Raw genomic sequence first — 16,482 nt, 5'->3', positions numbered from 1 at the left:
CATGTGTAGCGCCCCATATACTGCACACCACCTTTTTGCGCCACGGATGGGGAGAACATGCAAACTCCACATAGAAATGCCAACTGGCCCGGCTGGGGCTCAAACCAGCGACCTTCTTGCTGTGAGGCGATTGTGCTACCCACTGCGTCACCACAGGGAAATCATATAACATACAAATAACAGCACCACATAACTAATAGACTCGCATAATTTCCCTTCACAGACCATACTTATTTACAATATGACAAACACAAACATGGAAAATTCACTCACTAACATAGAAAAACCCAAACACTGAGCTCATATTGCCACTGCCAGCTGTATTGTTTTGGTCAGCAGACACACAGATAGAGGTGAACTCAATGCAGAAACTAGTCGCAGATTGTCGCTTTAATAAACTGTAAAGTGTGTTTTATTGTTGTGTAAACACGAGAAAAGGCGTCAACGACTCACCTCAGCTCTGAAGACTCGACGCTGGATGAACCCGTCAGTGCTGACGTCATCACGGCGAGGCGGGAGCAACGGGCGGATAAACAAAAATGCGCCAAATTAAAAAATACTGACAAGCCCAAACAATAGCTAATATAGACAAAAAGCCATATTGGTCATGGTTGTAAATTGAGCACTTACAATAAAAAAAGCAAACGTACTTCATGTCTGGCAGATGTATCCAATATAAAATGATGTTTTCCTCACGTAATTACAATCAGAAAACAGAAAAATATACGATGAAAACAACATAAACTTGAAAAAATCTATAAAGAGCTACAAATATTGTATCATTTACAGCAGAGATGCCCAAAGTTAGCCTATTGTAACCTTTGATTTGGCCCCCTATCCCATCTGAAAAATAAAGTGAGAATGATGGAGAGGGTTAACGATGTATCGTTATATAAACGACGAGGGTTATCTGACGTAACCTTTTTTTGTTTGTTTTATGGCTGAGCTACAAAAAATGCCAACTGAAATTAAATGTTGCTAATGAATAAAATTTTTAACAATGTAAATAATGTAACTCAACGGATAGAGGACTATGTATAGTCTAGTATAACTGTAATAAATCTTTTTTTTACTGTAATAAGTTAACTCTAATTTTTCTTTTAAATTAGTTAAAATAAAGCATAGTTTTCTAGTTATTTTTTATATACTATTAAATAAATTAGGAAAATGCTCATGACAACTATACTTACCTTCGGCAATGAAGCTGCTTAAACAACTCAAGAATTTAAAAACTTTAACACATGAAATGGCAAATAACTCAGAAAACTGCCGTTTTCACTTCTTCAAGAGTCCAGGTCCACTTAAGAGGTCTCCATGACCTCCGACCTGTCTGGGTAGATCCTGAGGAAACAAATTATTTGGCAAACAGAAAAAGAAACAACACTCATATTATTCCAGATTTACTCCGAAGAGGGAAAACACTAATGTCTAGGCTCTTAAACATTCAACTTTATTATTATTAGCTAAACAGATTTACAGACAATTTTAGCATTATACAAAGAAAACAAGCTTTGCATTTTGAAAACAAACATATTTCTATGTTAAGAAATAAACTCTCCAATGTTACAATCAATGATGAAAACAGGTGAATATCCACAGCGAAACTCTTACTAAAATCCTATAAATACATTTTTTCCCCAAGTTTTTATTTTTTAATGTTTTGAAAAAACTCATGGTCATGAGCTTTGGGTCTGAAAACACAAGATCTCGGATACAAGCGGCTGAAATGGCAGGGCGCACTCTTATGATAGGGTGAGGAGCTCTGACACCCGGGAGAAGCTCGGAGTAGAGCCGCTGCCTACCTAGGGAGGTGTTCCAGGCATGTCCCACCGGGAGGAGGCCCCAGGGAAGACCCAGGACACGCTGGACGAAGTTTGTCTCTCAGCTGGCCTGGGAACGCCTCGGGATCCTCCCTGAGGAGCTGGAGAAAGTGTCTGGGGAGAGGGAAGTCTGAGGTTCTCTCCTAAGACTGCTGCCCCCGCTACCCGGCCCCGGAAAAGCAGTAGAAAATGAATGAATGAATGTTTTGAAAACCTGCAATTACTTACATAGAAGAAAAAACAAATACTATGGAAGTCAGTGGTTACAAGTTCAAGCTTGCTCATTCAAAGGAGCAAACCAGCGGACGTGCAACAACTTTAATCATAAGGTAAACACAAAACAAAAGATTCCATCTAGAGCTCCTTTACAGGACACCCTAAAACACTCACTCCAACGGCTTAGCACAGCTGTCAGTCCTGCCCACACTCGTCAATGCTACCAAGACGACCTATCACAGAGTTTGCGCATCGTTGCAATGTGTAGTTGCATTTTTTCAAAGGTGCGCGTCAGCGACGGCCACGGCGAGGGTTATGCGGCTGCACCAGAGCATCCACGTATGCTTGATGCAGAAGTATTAATTAGCCTTTAGTCCCTTTATTCATAAGTCGCCACAGGGGAATGAACCATCAACTCATCAAGCAAATGTTTTACACGGCGGATGCCTATCCAGCTGCAAACCAGCACTGGGAAACATCCATACACTCACATTCACACACACTCATACACTACGGCCAAATTAGTTCATTCAATTCACCCTATACTGCATGTGTTTGGACTGTGGGGGGAACCAGAGCACCCGGAGGAAACCCAAGCCAACACAGCCAGGGCCGGAGCAAGCTGAACTGCCGCTCTAGGCAGAGAGCGATCACGCCGCCCTCAACCCCAATGTGAAAACGAAAGTGACCGGTTATGAAAATGAAGTGAGGTGTCGCAGACCTCTTATCTGCCGCCCTATGCGCGGATTAAACTGAGGACGCACGGGTGCTGAGGAAGGTGTCGCTGACGCTACCCTCTCTATCCTGTCGACTATGCACGCATATATCTGAGGACGCGGGTGGTGAGGGAGGTGTCGCGGACATAACTGAGGACGCGGGTGATAAGGGAGGTGTCGCGGACGCCGCCCTATCTATTCTGCCGCCCTAGGCGGCCGCCATGGATGCGCCGGCCCTGAACACAGGAAGAACATGCAAACTCCACACAGAAACGCCAACTGACCCGGCAGAGGCTCGAACCAGCGACCTTCTTGCTCTGGGGCGACAGTACTTCTTTGGATGAAACCAAAAATGGTTCTTCAGATCTCAAATATGTGTTGCCTCATTGATCACATCAGTGTGGTTTCTCATCGTGTGTCGATTAAGACACGTTGACCGTCTGAAACTCTTCCCACACTGAGCACATGTGAACGGCTTCTCTCCAGTGTGAGTCCACTCGTGCGTTTTCAGATGTGCTGGATTTCTGAACGTTTTGTTGCAGTGTGAACACACATACGGTTTCTCTCCAGTGTGGATCATCTGGTGTCGTTTCAAGTGTTCAGCTCTAATAAAAGTCTTCTCACAGTCTAAACACACAAACTCCCTCGCACCAGTGTGGATCTTCTGATGTGCTTTAAAGTGTGACTGCTGTGAAAAACTCTTCCCACACTCAGAGCAACTATACGGCTTCTCATTTGTATGAAATCCAAGATGGATCTTCAGCTCTGAAGCTCTCAGAAATATCTTGCTGCACTGATCACACTTGTGCGGCTTCTCTCCGGTGTGGATCATCGTGTGTTGATGAAGATGTGATGATTGTGTGAAACTCCTCCCACACTGAGTACAGGTGAACGGTTTCTCTCCGGTGTGGATCCTCTGGTGCTTTTTCAATTCTCCAGCTGTAATGAAAGTCTTCTCACACTCGTAGCACACATGCTCTCTCACACCAGTGTGGATCTTCTGATGTGCATTAAAATGTGACTGCTGAGTAAACCTCTTTCCACACTCTAAACATGAATAAGGCTTCTCCTTTGTGTGAACTCTAAGATGGACCTTCAGATCTGAAGTCCTCAAAAAAGTTTTACCGCACTGATCACACTTGTGTGTTTTCTCTCCAGTGTGGATCAGCATGTGAAGCTTGAGATTACCTTTGTGCTCAAAACTCTTTCCACAATGAGTGCAGGTGAAACCTGTTTGTTCGCTCTTTGGGTGAGTTTCTTCTTCACTCTTGACCTGACGTTTCTCCTCATCTTCACTCAGTTCTTCACTCTCCTCCTTCACTACCACATCTGAAAAATAAGAAAGTAAGTTTTGTTAACAATCTAGTTTTCATCAGTAGTCAAATGATTCTGAATAAGAGCATTTGTGTGTTTGGCTGAGATGTGCAGGTGGTCAAATATGTTTGCACCTCGGCTTTTAAAAGCAACTAGATGTGAGGAATTTAAATTGTGTTCACTTAAACAAGTTCGATTACAAGTAATGGACATTTTTAATAAATTAGTCTGACTTAAACGTACTATCTTTAGTTACCATTATTTGAGTCTGGTCAATGTAATTTAGTTTTAAAGTGTACTCACACTTGACATGTTCACCTTTAACCGAGCCCTGGTGCGATCGTCTCACATTTTTACTTTCCGAGTCCGAGCACACTTGCGTGATCAATGAGACAGTTCAGTATAAAGATGAGGATAGACGCTCTCACTCAGTACATTATAGATTGCTTCATATTGTTGTCTATTTGTTTGTGTAGGAAAGTCCTAAAACGGAGTTGCAGTTCTTATGAGTATACACTAGATGGCGCACCTCTCTAATTCGACCGACATTTAATACTTTCACTTTTAGAGCAAGCACATGGCACAAATCACTTGTGAGGCACGGTGAGAGGGAAAAACATCTATCCTGTGTGCGTTCATGCCAAGAAAGTGAATTTATTTACTGATTTCCACCAAAAATATGTATAATACTTATGTTAATACTGTTGTAACAATATATGTAATGTTATATTTCTCCTTTAATGCATATATTTGCATAATCTTATGTTATACAGTATGTCAGTCTGTGTTGTGAAGCTAATATGCTAGTCCAAACTATTTATGCCACAGTATGTTTCTTTGTTGGATTAATGTATATATTTTGACAGAATTTTGAGTCGTTTCTAAACACTACAGTTTGACAGTGAATTTATTCCTATACCTAAAGATTATTTTCTGTTGTAATCTGAATGGAAATGTTTGACTGTTGTTAGTTAATTGCTAAACCTGTAATATTTTATTGATAATTAATTTGTCCTATTTTATGTTCCAGACCACACACACACATACGCAAACTCTCACATCCCCTCTTTACCTATACCAACAACGGTTAACCTGTACCATTATACCGACTCATTAAAGCTATTTTTGGATGAAACTCTCCAAGCCCTTTACTGTCGTACCGGGGTCTCCAGTTTTCAAGGACTATCAGAACATTCCAGAGGTTCCACCTCAACCGTTTGAGTTGTTTGGGACATAATGACACACAACCGAATAATTAACACATCCACCGCTCATAAATTTTCATAAATATCAAGTCTAAAGGTGGCAGCTGAAGAGGTTTGCAAGGAAATTTGTCAAGAGATTTGAGACTCAACCGATAGAAGATGCAAGCTGTTATAATAATTAGGGTTATTACAATAACACAGAATTAAATTTAAATAAAATATTGCAAAAATGATGAGTGGTTAAAGGTTATGTCGTGCCACTCTGCCCAGTAGTATTCAGTACACTGGTTTCACTCTCTCTCCAGCTGTAGCCTCTGCACAGAGCAAAGCAGCTTTCACACTGGACACGGAAAGCACTGCACTATGAAACCCATTCATTTCATTGCACCATGCAATGCATTGTTTGATGCTGTGTCGAAAACAGGTTGATCTCTATGGTAACCCTTTAATTAGGGCTGATTAATACTACTGCATCAAGTGCATGCAAATGGTCTGGCGCAGCCTTCGCACAGTTGCATAAATTTAAATCTACATTTAAAAATTTACATACGTCACATCAACCCATAGATCAAGCTCTTTGATTTGACTGCTTATAGTGTTGATGAGTGTGGGTGGGGCTGAGAGCCGTGAGATTTGAGCAACAAGTATTAAGTCTTATGGAGGAGATCCAGCTGGATACTTTTGTTTAGTGTTTACTTTAATATTAAAATTGTTGCATGTCCAGAGGTGTCCAAACTCGATCCTGAAGGGCCAGTGTCCCTGAGTTTAGTTCCAACTTGCCTCAACACACCTGTCAGGAAGTGTTTGGTATATCTAGTAAGAGCTTGATTGGCTGGTCCAGGTGTTTTAAATTAGGGTTGGAGCTTAATTCTCCAGGACACCGGCCCTCCAGGCCTGAGTTTGGACACCCCTGCTCTAAATGAATGAGTTTGAGCTACTTGTACTAGTAAGGGTGCATTCACATTTGGTTTGATTGCCTGGTGCAATCCCAAGTTCCATTGTCCCCCTTGCCACTTGGCTGGTTTGTGTTCACAGTCTTTTTTCTTCTGAACCCTTGTACGCTTGCGTCATCAAGCTGCTGTGTGTGTAGTGGAGGCCAGCTAGTGTAGTGCTGTGCAAGTAAACCTCACTCCTCTGACCTCTAAAGGTGCTCTAGCGACAGACGCTAGAGGCCATGGTCTTTAGACTCCTTGTTAGGGCAACCAACTCCCATGTGGAGAGTTGCTGGTTTGATCCCAGCTCGGCGCGGGTTGGGTGATGTAGGACTGGTGGGATTGCATTGGGGCCGTGACCCGGATGGGAGTGAGGTTTAGGGGGGTGAGTGTAGTGGAGGCCAGCTAGTGAATTGCTGTGCAAGTAAACCTCACTCCTCTGACCTCTATAGGTGCTCTAGCGACAGACGCTAGAGGCCATGGTCTTGAGCCTCCTTGTTATTGCAACCAACTCCCATGTGAAGACTTGCCGGTTCGATCCCAGTTCGGAGCGGGTTGGTTGGTGTAGAACCGGCAGGGTTACATGTTCATGCGTGCCGCTGCTCGGAACGGGCCCTATGACAACATTTTGATGGTGTTGTGTAAGTGAACAGTGGGTCTGGAGGGATGTGTGTGTCACGGATGAAAGTGAGGAGCGGAGGGGATGAATGGTTGGGTTGGGGATTGAGGGGCCCCAAAACAGCCCCTAGCGGCACCCCTGGTTGTGTGTACAGCTGGTGCTAGGTGACAGCCACAAAAGGAAAGCACCAAAATGGAAAGACATACACATTTCACAGCTGTTCTGCTTTTACTGAATCGTTTGGTTTTGTTATCGAAATACAAAGAGCTACTTGAGTCTATTTGGTGAAAAAAATATATAAACGTTCAGAACATCACGCAATGATGATGGCACGAACCAAAAGTGCTAGTGTGAAAGCACACTAAGGGTAAGGGTGTCACGATCCTCCAAATCCTCGATTCGATTACATTTTTGATTCTAAAGGCCCGATTCGATTTTCGATTATGAATAATTAATTAATTAATGACCAATTAATTATTTGTAGCCTACCGTTTAAACTACCTGACCTGCATGGTCTTTGTTTTACCCATAAACAAATCACACAGTAAATGAATAAAGGCAAGATACACACATAATTACCACCTGTCAATCACTTTTTCTGCGGGACTCGTGAATAGGCAGTGATCTGTGTCGTTATAATGGCGTCGGTAAAAAAGACGCACAACCAACAGGAACCAGCCAACAGTATCTGAGGTGTTCGCTAAAATGACTAAGTACAAGTGAGTGAAAGATTGAAGCAGTCCTCTGACTGCCTGGACCTGCTGTCTCGAGCGCATGGCTGTGTGTGCGTCTGTGTCTGTGTGGTCACGTGATGTGCATTTTCAGAGGTAGAGAGGAAGGAGGGCTGCTCAGAAATGCTACACGCCACTGTGGATGTCAAATCGTTGTCGTTCTAAAATGCCATTTAAAAACAAAGACAGTGTAAACAGGGCCTGAGTGTGTACTTTTCGCGAGCGGATTTGCAACGGGGGCGGGCGGAGGATCGCGATGCCGGTGTTGTCTATCGGATGAACCGTACGTAATACGTACATAGCAGAGCTTGCAAAACTGTGTTTTTTTTGTCGACAACATGAACGTTGTCAACATAACTCACTGGAAATCCAAAATGCTTCCACACCGGCGACTTCATTGAAAGAGGAGAGGGTTTAAGTTCGGGGTGTGGCAGCATCGACGATTCTATTTTTTGATTCGATAATCGAAATTGAGCATAAATTTCGATCGATTTCGAAATCGTGACACCCCTAACTAAGGTTGCACACTAAGTTATTCGAACCATACCCAGGTGCATTTCCTGGTTCGTTTGACAAGTGTGAGTGCTCCGAATGAGGCCTAGGTGCAGTTCAGTTGGCCGGCCCTGGCCTGGTTGGAAGAGGTGTGCCAAAGCGCGGTTCGGTTAGGCTTTGGTGCGGTATGCTTGTTGTGTGAGTGCACCTGACCCAAAACTGAAGACGCGATGTCACCTTTAAGATATTGTTTCATATGGATTTATTATTCATTCTTACTTTTCAATGAACATGAACTGTGTAAACAAAACACCTGAGAAGAAACTTTACACAGAGGAGCATAAAAGACAGAACCCGCACTGCCAACTAGTGTTTCAGAAGTGTTACTGCAGAACAACAAAAAAATGCAGAAGTATAAATGCATGACTGCACGCAAGGCATGTGCTGTGGGTTATAACTATCATGTGGCGCAGGAGTATAATTAAGCCTTTACTAATATTGAGTATAAAATCATTATTTTTAACGTTTTTGTTTATAGATATTTTGATAAATGTTAGAAACTCATAACCACTTCTACAGTAGGAAATAAATATACTGAGGAAGTCAATGGTTACAAGTTTCCAATGTTTTTTTTTTATAATTTAAGTTCAACAGATAAAAAAAACTTGAAACATGTTTTAAGGAGCAAGTGGAGGATGAGTAAATAATGACAATATTCATTTTTGGGTGAACTATGTCTTAAAACTTGAAATTTTCAGGAAGGTAAATGTCACTGAAGTGAAAACATCGGTCATGACACATACTTCGCTGTATGAAACCTAAGATAGTTCTTCAGATCCGAAGCTGCACTCAATTATGTTTTGCTGCATTAATCAGATTTGTGTGGTTTCTCATTGTGTGTCGATGAAGGCATGTTGAACGTGAGAAACTCTTCCCACACTGAGTACATGTAAACGGTTTCTCTCCGGTGTGAGTCCTCTCATGCGTTTTCAGATGTGCTGGATTTCTGAACGCTTTGTTACACAAGCTATGTGAACAAGCATACGGTTTCTCTCCAGTGTGAGTCATCTGGTGCTGTTTCAAGTGTTCAGCTCTAATGAAACTCTTCCCACACTCAAAGCAGACAAACTCTCTCACACCAGTGTGGATCTTCTGATGTGCTTGACAATGTGACTTCATCGTGAAACTCTTTCCACACTCAGAGCAGGAATAAGGCTTCTCCTTTGTATGAAATCTAAGATGTCTCTTCAACTCTGAAGTCCTCATAAATGTTTTACCGCATTGATCACATCTGTGTGGTCTCTCTCCAGTGTGGATCATCATGTGTCGAAAAAGGTTTGATGATTGATTGAAACTCTTCCCACACAGAGAACATGACAACGGTTTCTCTCCAGTGTGAATCCTCTCGTGTGTTTTCATTGGTCGTAACTGACTGAATCTCTTGTCGCAGTGCGAACACTTGTACGGTTTCTCTCCAGTGTGAATCATCTGGTGCTTTTTCAAGTCTCCAGCTGTAATAAAGTTCTTCTTACATTCCCTGCACACAAACTCCCTCACACCAGTGTGGATCTTCTGATGTAGGCTTAAACTCGAGTGCTGTGAAAACCCCTTCCCACACTCAGGACATGAATAAGGCTTCTCCTTTGTGTGAACTCTAAGATGGGTCTTCAGATCTGAAGGCCTCAAAAATGTTTTGTGGCACTGATCACACTTGTGTGTTTTCTCTCCAGTGTGGATGAGCATGTGTTGATGAAGGTATGATTGTCTGAAACTCTTCCCACAGTAAGTACATGTGAACAGTGACCTTCCAGTGTGGATCCTTTCATGTATTTTCAGGTTTCCTGAATGAATGAATCTCTTGTCGCAGTGTGAACACTTGTAAGGTTTCTCTCCAGTGTGGATTCTCATGTGACGGTTGAGATTGCTTTTATTCCCAAAACTCTTTCCACACTGAGTGCAGGTGAAAGCTTTTACTGCTGTTGTTTTTATTAAAAAACTATCTTCCGTCACTGACTGAAATTCAAGGTCACTTTTGATTTGATGTTTCTCCTCATCTTCACTCAGCTCTTCCCTCTCCTCCTTCACAATTACATCTGAAAATTAAGTAAATAAGTAACATTGTAAAAGGCTAGTTTTACAGCATATGCTGCTGCTCTGGGCTAGTTTTTACCAGTACAGTAAAAATGATCATAAATAAGAGCAATTGTGTGTTTGGCTGAGATGTGCAAGTTTGCACCTTGGCTTTTATACAAAACACATTATTCGGCCCCTAAGAATATCTAATTACAATTAGGGCTGCACGATTCTGGCAAAAATGTGAATTACGATTTTTTTGGCTTAAAATCAAGATCACGATTCTTTCTCACGATTCTGTATATGTGAAATAAAGGTTAATATGATTAGCCTGTTATTATTGTTCATTCTTAAACATATGGTAAAACAACACTATTAATATAAGGCCTGTTTGTAGCTCTACTGTTGGTTAAAATGCTAAGTTTTGTATTATGGTGGACTTGAACAGACTTTCAATATGTCCTGTTTGTTAATTCACAGTAAAATGATGACATCAGAATATAACTATTATAATTATAAAGCTTATTCATTATGTTTAAGACGTGCTTGTCATCTGTTATTGACAGCATTATTAGACCATTTGTTTTCACTGGTAAAATTTGAATTTTGTCATTATCAGACTCCTTGCATTATATTCAACATTATATATAGGCTAGGGTTGTTATACTGACACAGTAAACATTTATTTTAATGCACAATACTCTGTGTTCGCTATGAAAAAAAAACGTATCAAATGCTTGTTGTAATCATAACTCTAAAATGCGATATGTTCATATGCTCAAAAGTGAAACTGAAACCTATGCGCACATCTATTAAATGAACATAATTGATGTGCGCATAGGTTTCACTTTCACTTCCGAGTGCGGCTCATGGCTGCCGTCACTGTGAGAAAAACACACACATGCAAATCAAACCTTCGCACGTCCCTCAAACGATCGCTCTGTGCAACAAACTGGACGTTATTTACAACTTCATTACCTGTTATCCTCAGCCTATGCAGCTTCTGTTCACTAAAGTAGGCGTCATAGACAGGCACGTGAGTGTTCTCGGCAATGTTGCCAGATTGGGCGGTTTTGAATTAATTTTTGCAGGTAAAACAAGACATGGCGAGTTGTGTAAAATTGGGCGTTTTTTTAAAACGGCGTGTCCGTCAGCCCCGGTCTTCACTTATAAACCTGTTATGATCCTCCAAAGAGGTGCCATAGCCCCCGTTCTCCAAATATAAACGCTTACGACAGTTATGATCTCCCAATGAGACTACAGATTGTTGGGCGCTGCTTATTAGTTTTCAGCGGGTTTTAGGGTGGAAACAGTCAGCCACATCTGGCAACACTGGTTCTCGGAAGTAAACAATCTGCTGGCGGTCAGCTCTCGTGTGATTTTGCGACCGCGAATACATCATTACATGAAGACAGAAATGACATTTCTGGGTGAATTATACCTTATAAATACAGTATGTGACACTTTTAACGCCATTTGAAGGTGTCAATGTTGCTGTGAAGATTTGTGCGACTGCCTTGCTTCTCTCCTGACCATGAAAATATAATTGGCTGAATCGTAGCAAAAGCTGAATTAAGATCATGTCGAGATCGTGATCTTTTTTCGATTAATCACGCAGCACTAATTACAAGAAATATAATTTTTTTTAAAGTTAAATTAGTCTGACTTAAAAAGTTAAACACTATCATCAGTTGGGTTCATTTTAATATGATCAATGTCATTTAATTTTAGGGTGTACTCACACAAGGCACGTTTGCCTTGAACGATCCCTGGTGCAATTGTCTCCCACACTCGCACGTTTACTTTCCGAGACCGAGCACACTTGTGTCATCAATGCGACAGTTCAGTTCAAATAGTAAGAGAAGCACTCTCACTCAGTACAATGGAGATTGCTTCAGTTATGTTGTCTTATTTTGAGTCATGTGGGATGCAGTGAAACACGACCGAACATTTTGTTGAACAGATCCACCACTTTTGCTGCTCATGAATTCTCATAAAATCGTCCTGCTGCATGTATTGGGCTAAAGGTGGTGGCCGAAGGGGTTTGCGAGAAAACTTTTCAAGAGAGTAGATACTCGGCTGCTAGAAGACTCAAGCTGTTATAGGAAATAGGGATACACAGAATTCTTGGTCAGCAAATGTAAAGAGAAAAGAGAGAAAGAGCTTATAATATGAGCCGTAGCCACTGCAGTGAAGCGGCTTTCACACCAGACATTGAAAGCACTGCGCTATGAAACCCATTTAATTCATTGCACGAGTGGACAAACATGAGAGTGAAGTGCAAAGAAACAAAGGACAAGCCGGAAAAAAACAAAGGAGGAAATGATTCTTTCAGCAACCTTAAACATGAAAAAACTGCCATGTTTAACTATGATCATCACCTTTTGGACTATTATGAACTCTGAATGACGGAGTTACTTTGTAACAGAGGCTACATGTGCTTGTGAAGATTACAGACACAGATGAGAGGTCTGCTCTGACTGCAGGCTATATGTTTCATGTTGTTTTTGAACCTAAATAAGGACTAAATGTCTGCTGTGTGTAGTTTTTTTTTGTAGTTGGTATATCGGAGACTGTAAGTGTTCATATATGTTGCATTTCTTTATTTATTTTATATAATCACAGAAGTTCCAGTAGGCTATTTCGCACTGTCATTGATCTGCAGTTATAATCAACTCCTGTTCATAGAAAAGTTAGTAATAAACATTTATAAACAAGTATTAATGTGTATGAAACATCTGTTTTGTGAGAAGTGCTTCTCATATGACATGCGAGTGACCCGTATGGCTTTACTTTTGAGTGAGATTTCTTCGAGCGAGAATGACGTCGACTGAAACTGTCTGTAACCTTGGTACCCTTCAGGCAGTGGAAACGCAAGCCTGATAAAGGTGACCCATACCATACTGTACTTTACCAGTAAGTGGAAAAGGGCCATAAATGTCATGCCAAAAAATAACCTGAACTTGAGAAAGAGAGAGAGAGAGAGAGAGAGAGAGAGCAGCTGTGTGCAGATGGCTCCTAAATAGCATAAAAATAAGAAAAATAGTGGATTTCTTTTTTTATTTTAACAGCCTTTTTTTAGAACTTTAACCCGCTGATAAGAAACTGTGTTTAATAGTGTCATAATAAATAAGAGTATTGTTAAAAATCACATTATTTTTGTGTCACATGTAGTTAACGATTTATGTGCCGTGGCTAAAGGATGTTTTTCAATCCGGCTACCACCCCAAGTATATTTCAAACCTGTGGGAAGCACTGCATATACTTGTTATATTATAATATATACTTAAAATGATGCCCCTCAACTCGTTCACTATTATTAAAATGTTTTTAAAAGTAAAAAAAAAAAAAAAATTCACTGTTTAAAAAATGTTAATTTGATTGTAAAAACTGTGTTTGTGCTGTAAAGTTAATTAAGGCAAGACTCAGAGCTCTTTTTTGATGGTCTTGGCGCAAAGTCCAAAGTGCAGGGCACAAAAGCATTCAGGCCGTGTCAGAATCCACTTTTGCTATTTTAAGAACGCTTTGCGCTGTGGCGTATGGTCTAACAGGGTTGAGCTTATTCTCTTAATAAGTTATAGGTGTGTTTTGAGAATAAACCAATCATAGTCTCATCTCCCATTCTCTTTAAGAGTCTGTTACATCACACCATATCGCATTTGCTATTTACATGGCGACTTTGTAAGTGGAAAAACTGAACGCTTCACTGGAGAGAAAACAGTTAAACAGCATCTGCAGTGCGAGAAAGAGAGAATGAGCCTCCTCATTCTTTACTTTCACTTTCACTTTATGGATAGGGAAATGTGTTGTACGCACAGACATCTATTAGCCTACACATAATTAATTTTGTTTGTTAAGCGCAAAGATTTGTTTCAAAACTATTTCTAAACTCAGTTCTAATTTCCAGCAAACGAATAAATGAACAATAATAACAAAGAGTGCTCAAAAACCTGAGTTATATCCAAATACACATGCTGTGCCCCATATGGTCTAAAACCTGACAGGTGGACAAATCTAATCTTGTTTTTAAGAAAACAAATATAAATCTGCATATAATAAATAATACTGCTAATAATAATAATAACATTATAAAAAAGCAAATTGTCATGAATAAACTAAAAAAAGCCCCCCGAGATGAAGGCTGGTGGTTTCTATATTTATGTAAAATTATTATTAATATTTATGTATGTAAAATAATATTTTTTGTAATTTTGCATCCTTTTACATTTGTAGAGATATTTCCATATTGCTGTACATCCTGTGTCTATTAAGCAATGTTTAAGTGAAGTGCACAACAGCGCTGGACTTTAGACCTGCTTTGATCTGGTCTCTATTGAACAGTGTAATTTAGTTCCTTAAAATAGCAACGCGCCTTAACACACCTCGTTTTTTAGACCTGAACACATATATGGGCGCACATATGAAAGCAAATGCATTTGTTATTTAAACAGCGTGGTGCAAAACGTCAAAATGACTCTTGCGTCGCGCTGAAGCTAGCAAACAACGATTGCGTCGCGCCTTGCGCCGGGTGAATGATACGGCCCTCAAAGTCTATACGCATAAACTGTTAATACAAAAAAACGACAAAGTGCTTAAATATTATCAACCTCACTGTTGTTCAGCCTCATTATTGAAGAGTAATGAATAAACACAAACCTATTAGTTCTTCAGTCTCTTCCTGTTTAATTCTGCAGGGTTCTGGATCACTCATCTTCTCACTGTCCTTCAATAAACTCTGTCTTTGTCTTTCACTGATGGCGGCGGAGCTTTAGAGGATAAAACAGAAATCTGATTCATTTACACTGATTAATGAACTAAATTATATTATATTATAGCTTCTAAGTGATAAAATAAGCAATGGCATAATTTGCTCAGTTCCGCTTACAATAAAAATAACACATCAGTATGATGAAGCATAAATAGCAGCTTACAACTAAAATATTTTAGAACACAATAAAACTACATTACTACCAGCTTTTTAGCATAGAAAACTAAGAAGTATGCACACCAAATAAAGAAAGTATACTGCTAACAGATTCATGATGTGGTATGTGAAAAACGTTATAAAAAATCCAAACTAACAATTTAATAATTTCATTTAAGCTCACATATATTAAAGTTACACTATTTTCAGATTATACGTTACTCTATTACATTAACAGAGTACATTATTACATTACCCCAGACGGTTATATACAAACGCAGTTAGCCTGCAAGTTAACCGTTAAAGAAAACCACAAACACTTCACTCACATTGTCCTCTCAGAGCTGCTCTCTGCCTGCTGTATTGTTTTGGTCAGCAGACACAGATAGAGGTGAACTCAATGCAGAAACTAGTCGCAGATTGTCACTTTAATAAACTGTAAAGTGTGTTTTATTGTTGTGTAAACACGAGAAAAAGCGTCAACGACTCACCTCAGCTCTGAAGACTCGACGCTGAATGAACGCGTCAGCGCTGACGTCATCACGGCGAGGCGAGAACAACAACGGCGGATCAAAAGTCAAAACAATCGTTATGTAGACAAAAAGCCATATTACTCGATCTTATGTGAAGTAAAAAAAACTCTTTAATCAGCACTTTAAACGGCACTTAATGTAAAACACAAACTTAATACTTATAATGGCGGACAGACAACTATAAAACAATATTTTTCTGAAGTAAATCAGATTTTAATAAAATATAAGTATAAAAACATTAATAAACATAACAGTGTAAAGAAAATAAGATAAAAACAATGATAAAACAACAAATGTATCGTCATTAAAAATGGTGAATGTCAATAAAGTGCCTTTGATGTCCCCCAAGATTAAATTAGTCCTATATGAACATAATGCGAATCAATGAATGTGTTAATATAATTGGTTAAACCTTTACACATGCAGGTAGAATTATAAGTGTTTTGAAATGTTTTTGTCAATTTTTGTCTTATTCTTTCATTGATGTATGTGATTTTGCCATGTCCCACACACTGCCCAGCCAACTTCAGCGAGTCGTAGGTAAATTAGCTTAAACGAAAAATATTTTTTTAAATATTTAAAGTATGTCATTTTGATCACTTTTATTTTGTTTTTATATTATTAATCATTTTCCATGTGTCCTTGAATTTGCTATAGTATCTGGATGCAGCCTTTATGCTGAGACTGCATCATTCAGCGATGCAATGTCAGACACTCAATGCACTCAAATGGAGCTAGAGAAGAAGATTTTATTATCTCTGTATGAAGTATTTTCTAAGTGTAAAGCAGTTAATTTTCTCTTCTCAAAATGTATGTAGTGTTTGCAGCAAACATGCCAGCCTGTGTTAAAAATACAGTGATATGTCTGTGTAAGATGAGTATGCCTGCACAGGAGCAACACTAGGAG

At 39.9% G+C, this 16,482-nt stretch overlaps 2 protein-coding genes across 2 annotated transcripts in view; both read right to left on the bottom strand.

Moving 5' to 3' along the window:
• si:dkey-4c15.14 overlaps positions 1 to 16,482 on the bottom strand; it is a 231,553-nt gene that overhangs the window by 92,291 nt on the left and 122,780 nt on the right. The window lies entirely within an intron of this gene.
• znf1157 (zinc finger protein 1157) lies at positions 8,284 to 15,563 on the bottom strand. The gene is made up of 3 exons (NM_001089571.2): positions 15,372 to 15,563; positions 14,775 to 14,884; positions 8,284 to 10,138 (listed from the first exon to the last, which is right to left on the bottom strand). Exons 2-3 carry the CDS (start codon positions 14,827 to 14,829, stop codon positions 8,895 to 8,897), a joined length of 1,299 nt encoding a protein of 432 aa, NP_001083040.2. The 5' UTR covers positions 14,830 to 14,884; positions 15,372 to 15,563; the 3' UTR covers positions 8,284 to 8,894.

The sequence above is a fragment of the Danio rerio genome, chromosome 22, assembly GCF_052040795.2.
Source record: "Danio rerio strain M-AB ecotype USA chromosome 22, GRCz13ab, whole genome shotgun sequence".
In the NCBI taxonomy this organism is placed as follows: domain Eukaryota; kingdom Metazoa; phylum Chordata; class Actinopteri; order Cypriniformes; family Danionidae; genus Danio; species Danio rerio.
Note: the sequence above shows the minus strand (reverse complement) of the source record. Positions and strands in the feature narration are given on the sequence as shown.

Excerpts from the sequence above, each read along its gene's own strand:
- znf1157 (NM_001089571.2), bottom strand. The coding sequence starts at position 14,829 with ATGAGTGATCCAGAACCCTGCAGAATTAAACAGGAAGAGACTGAAGAA. Across the intron at positions 10,139-14,774 it reads AGAGACTGAAGAACTAATAG|ATGTAATTGTGAAGGAGGAG; the intron begins GTTTGTGTTTAT and ends CTTAATTTTCAG.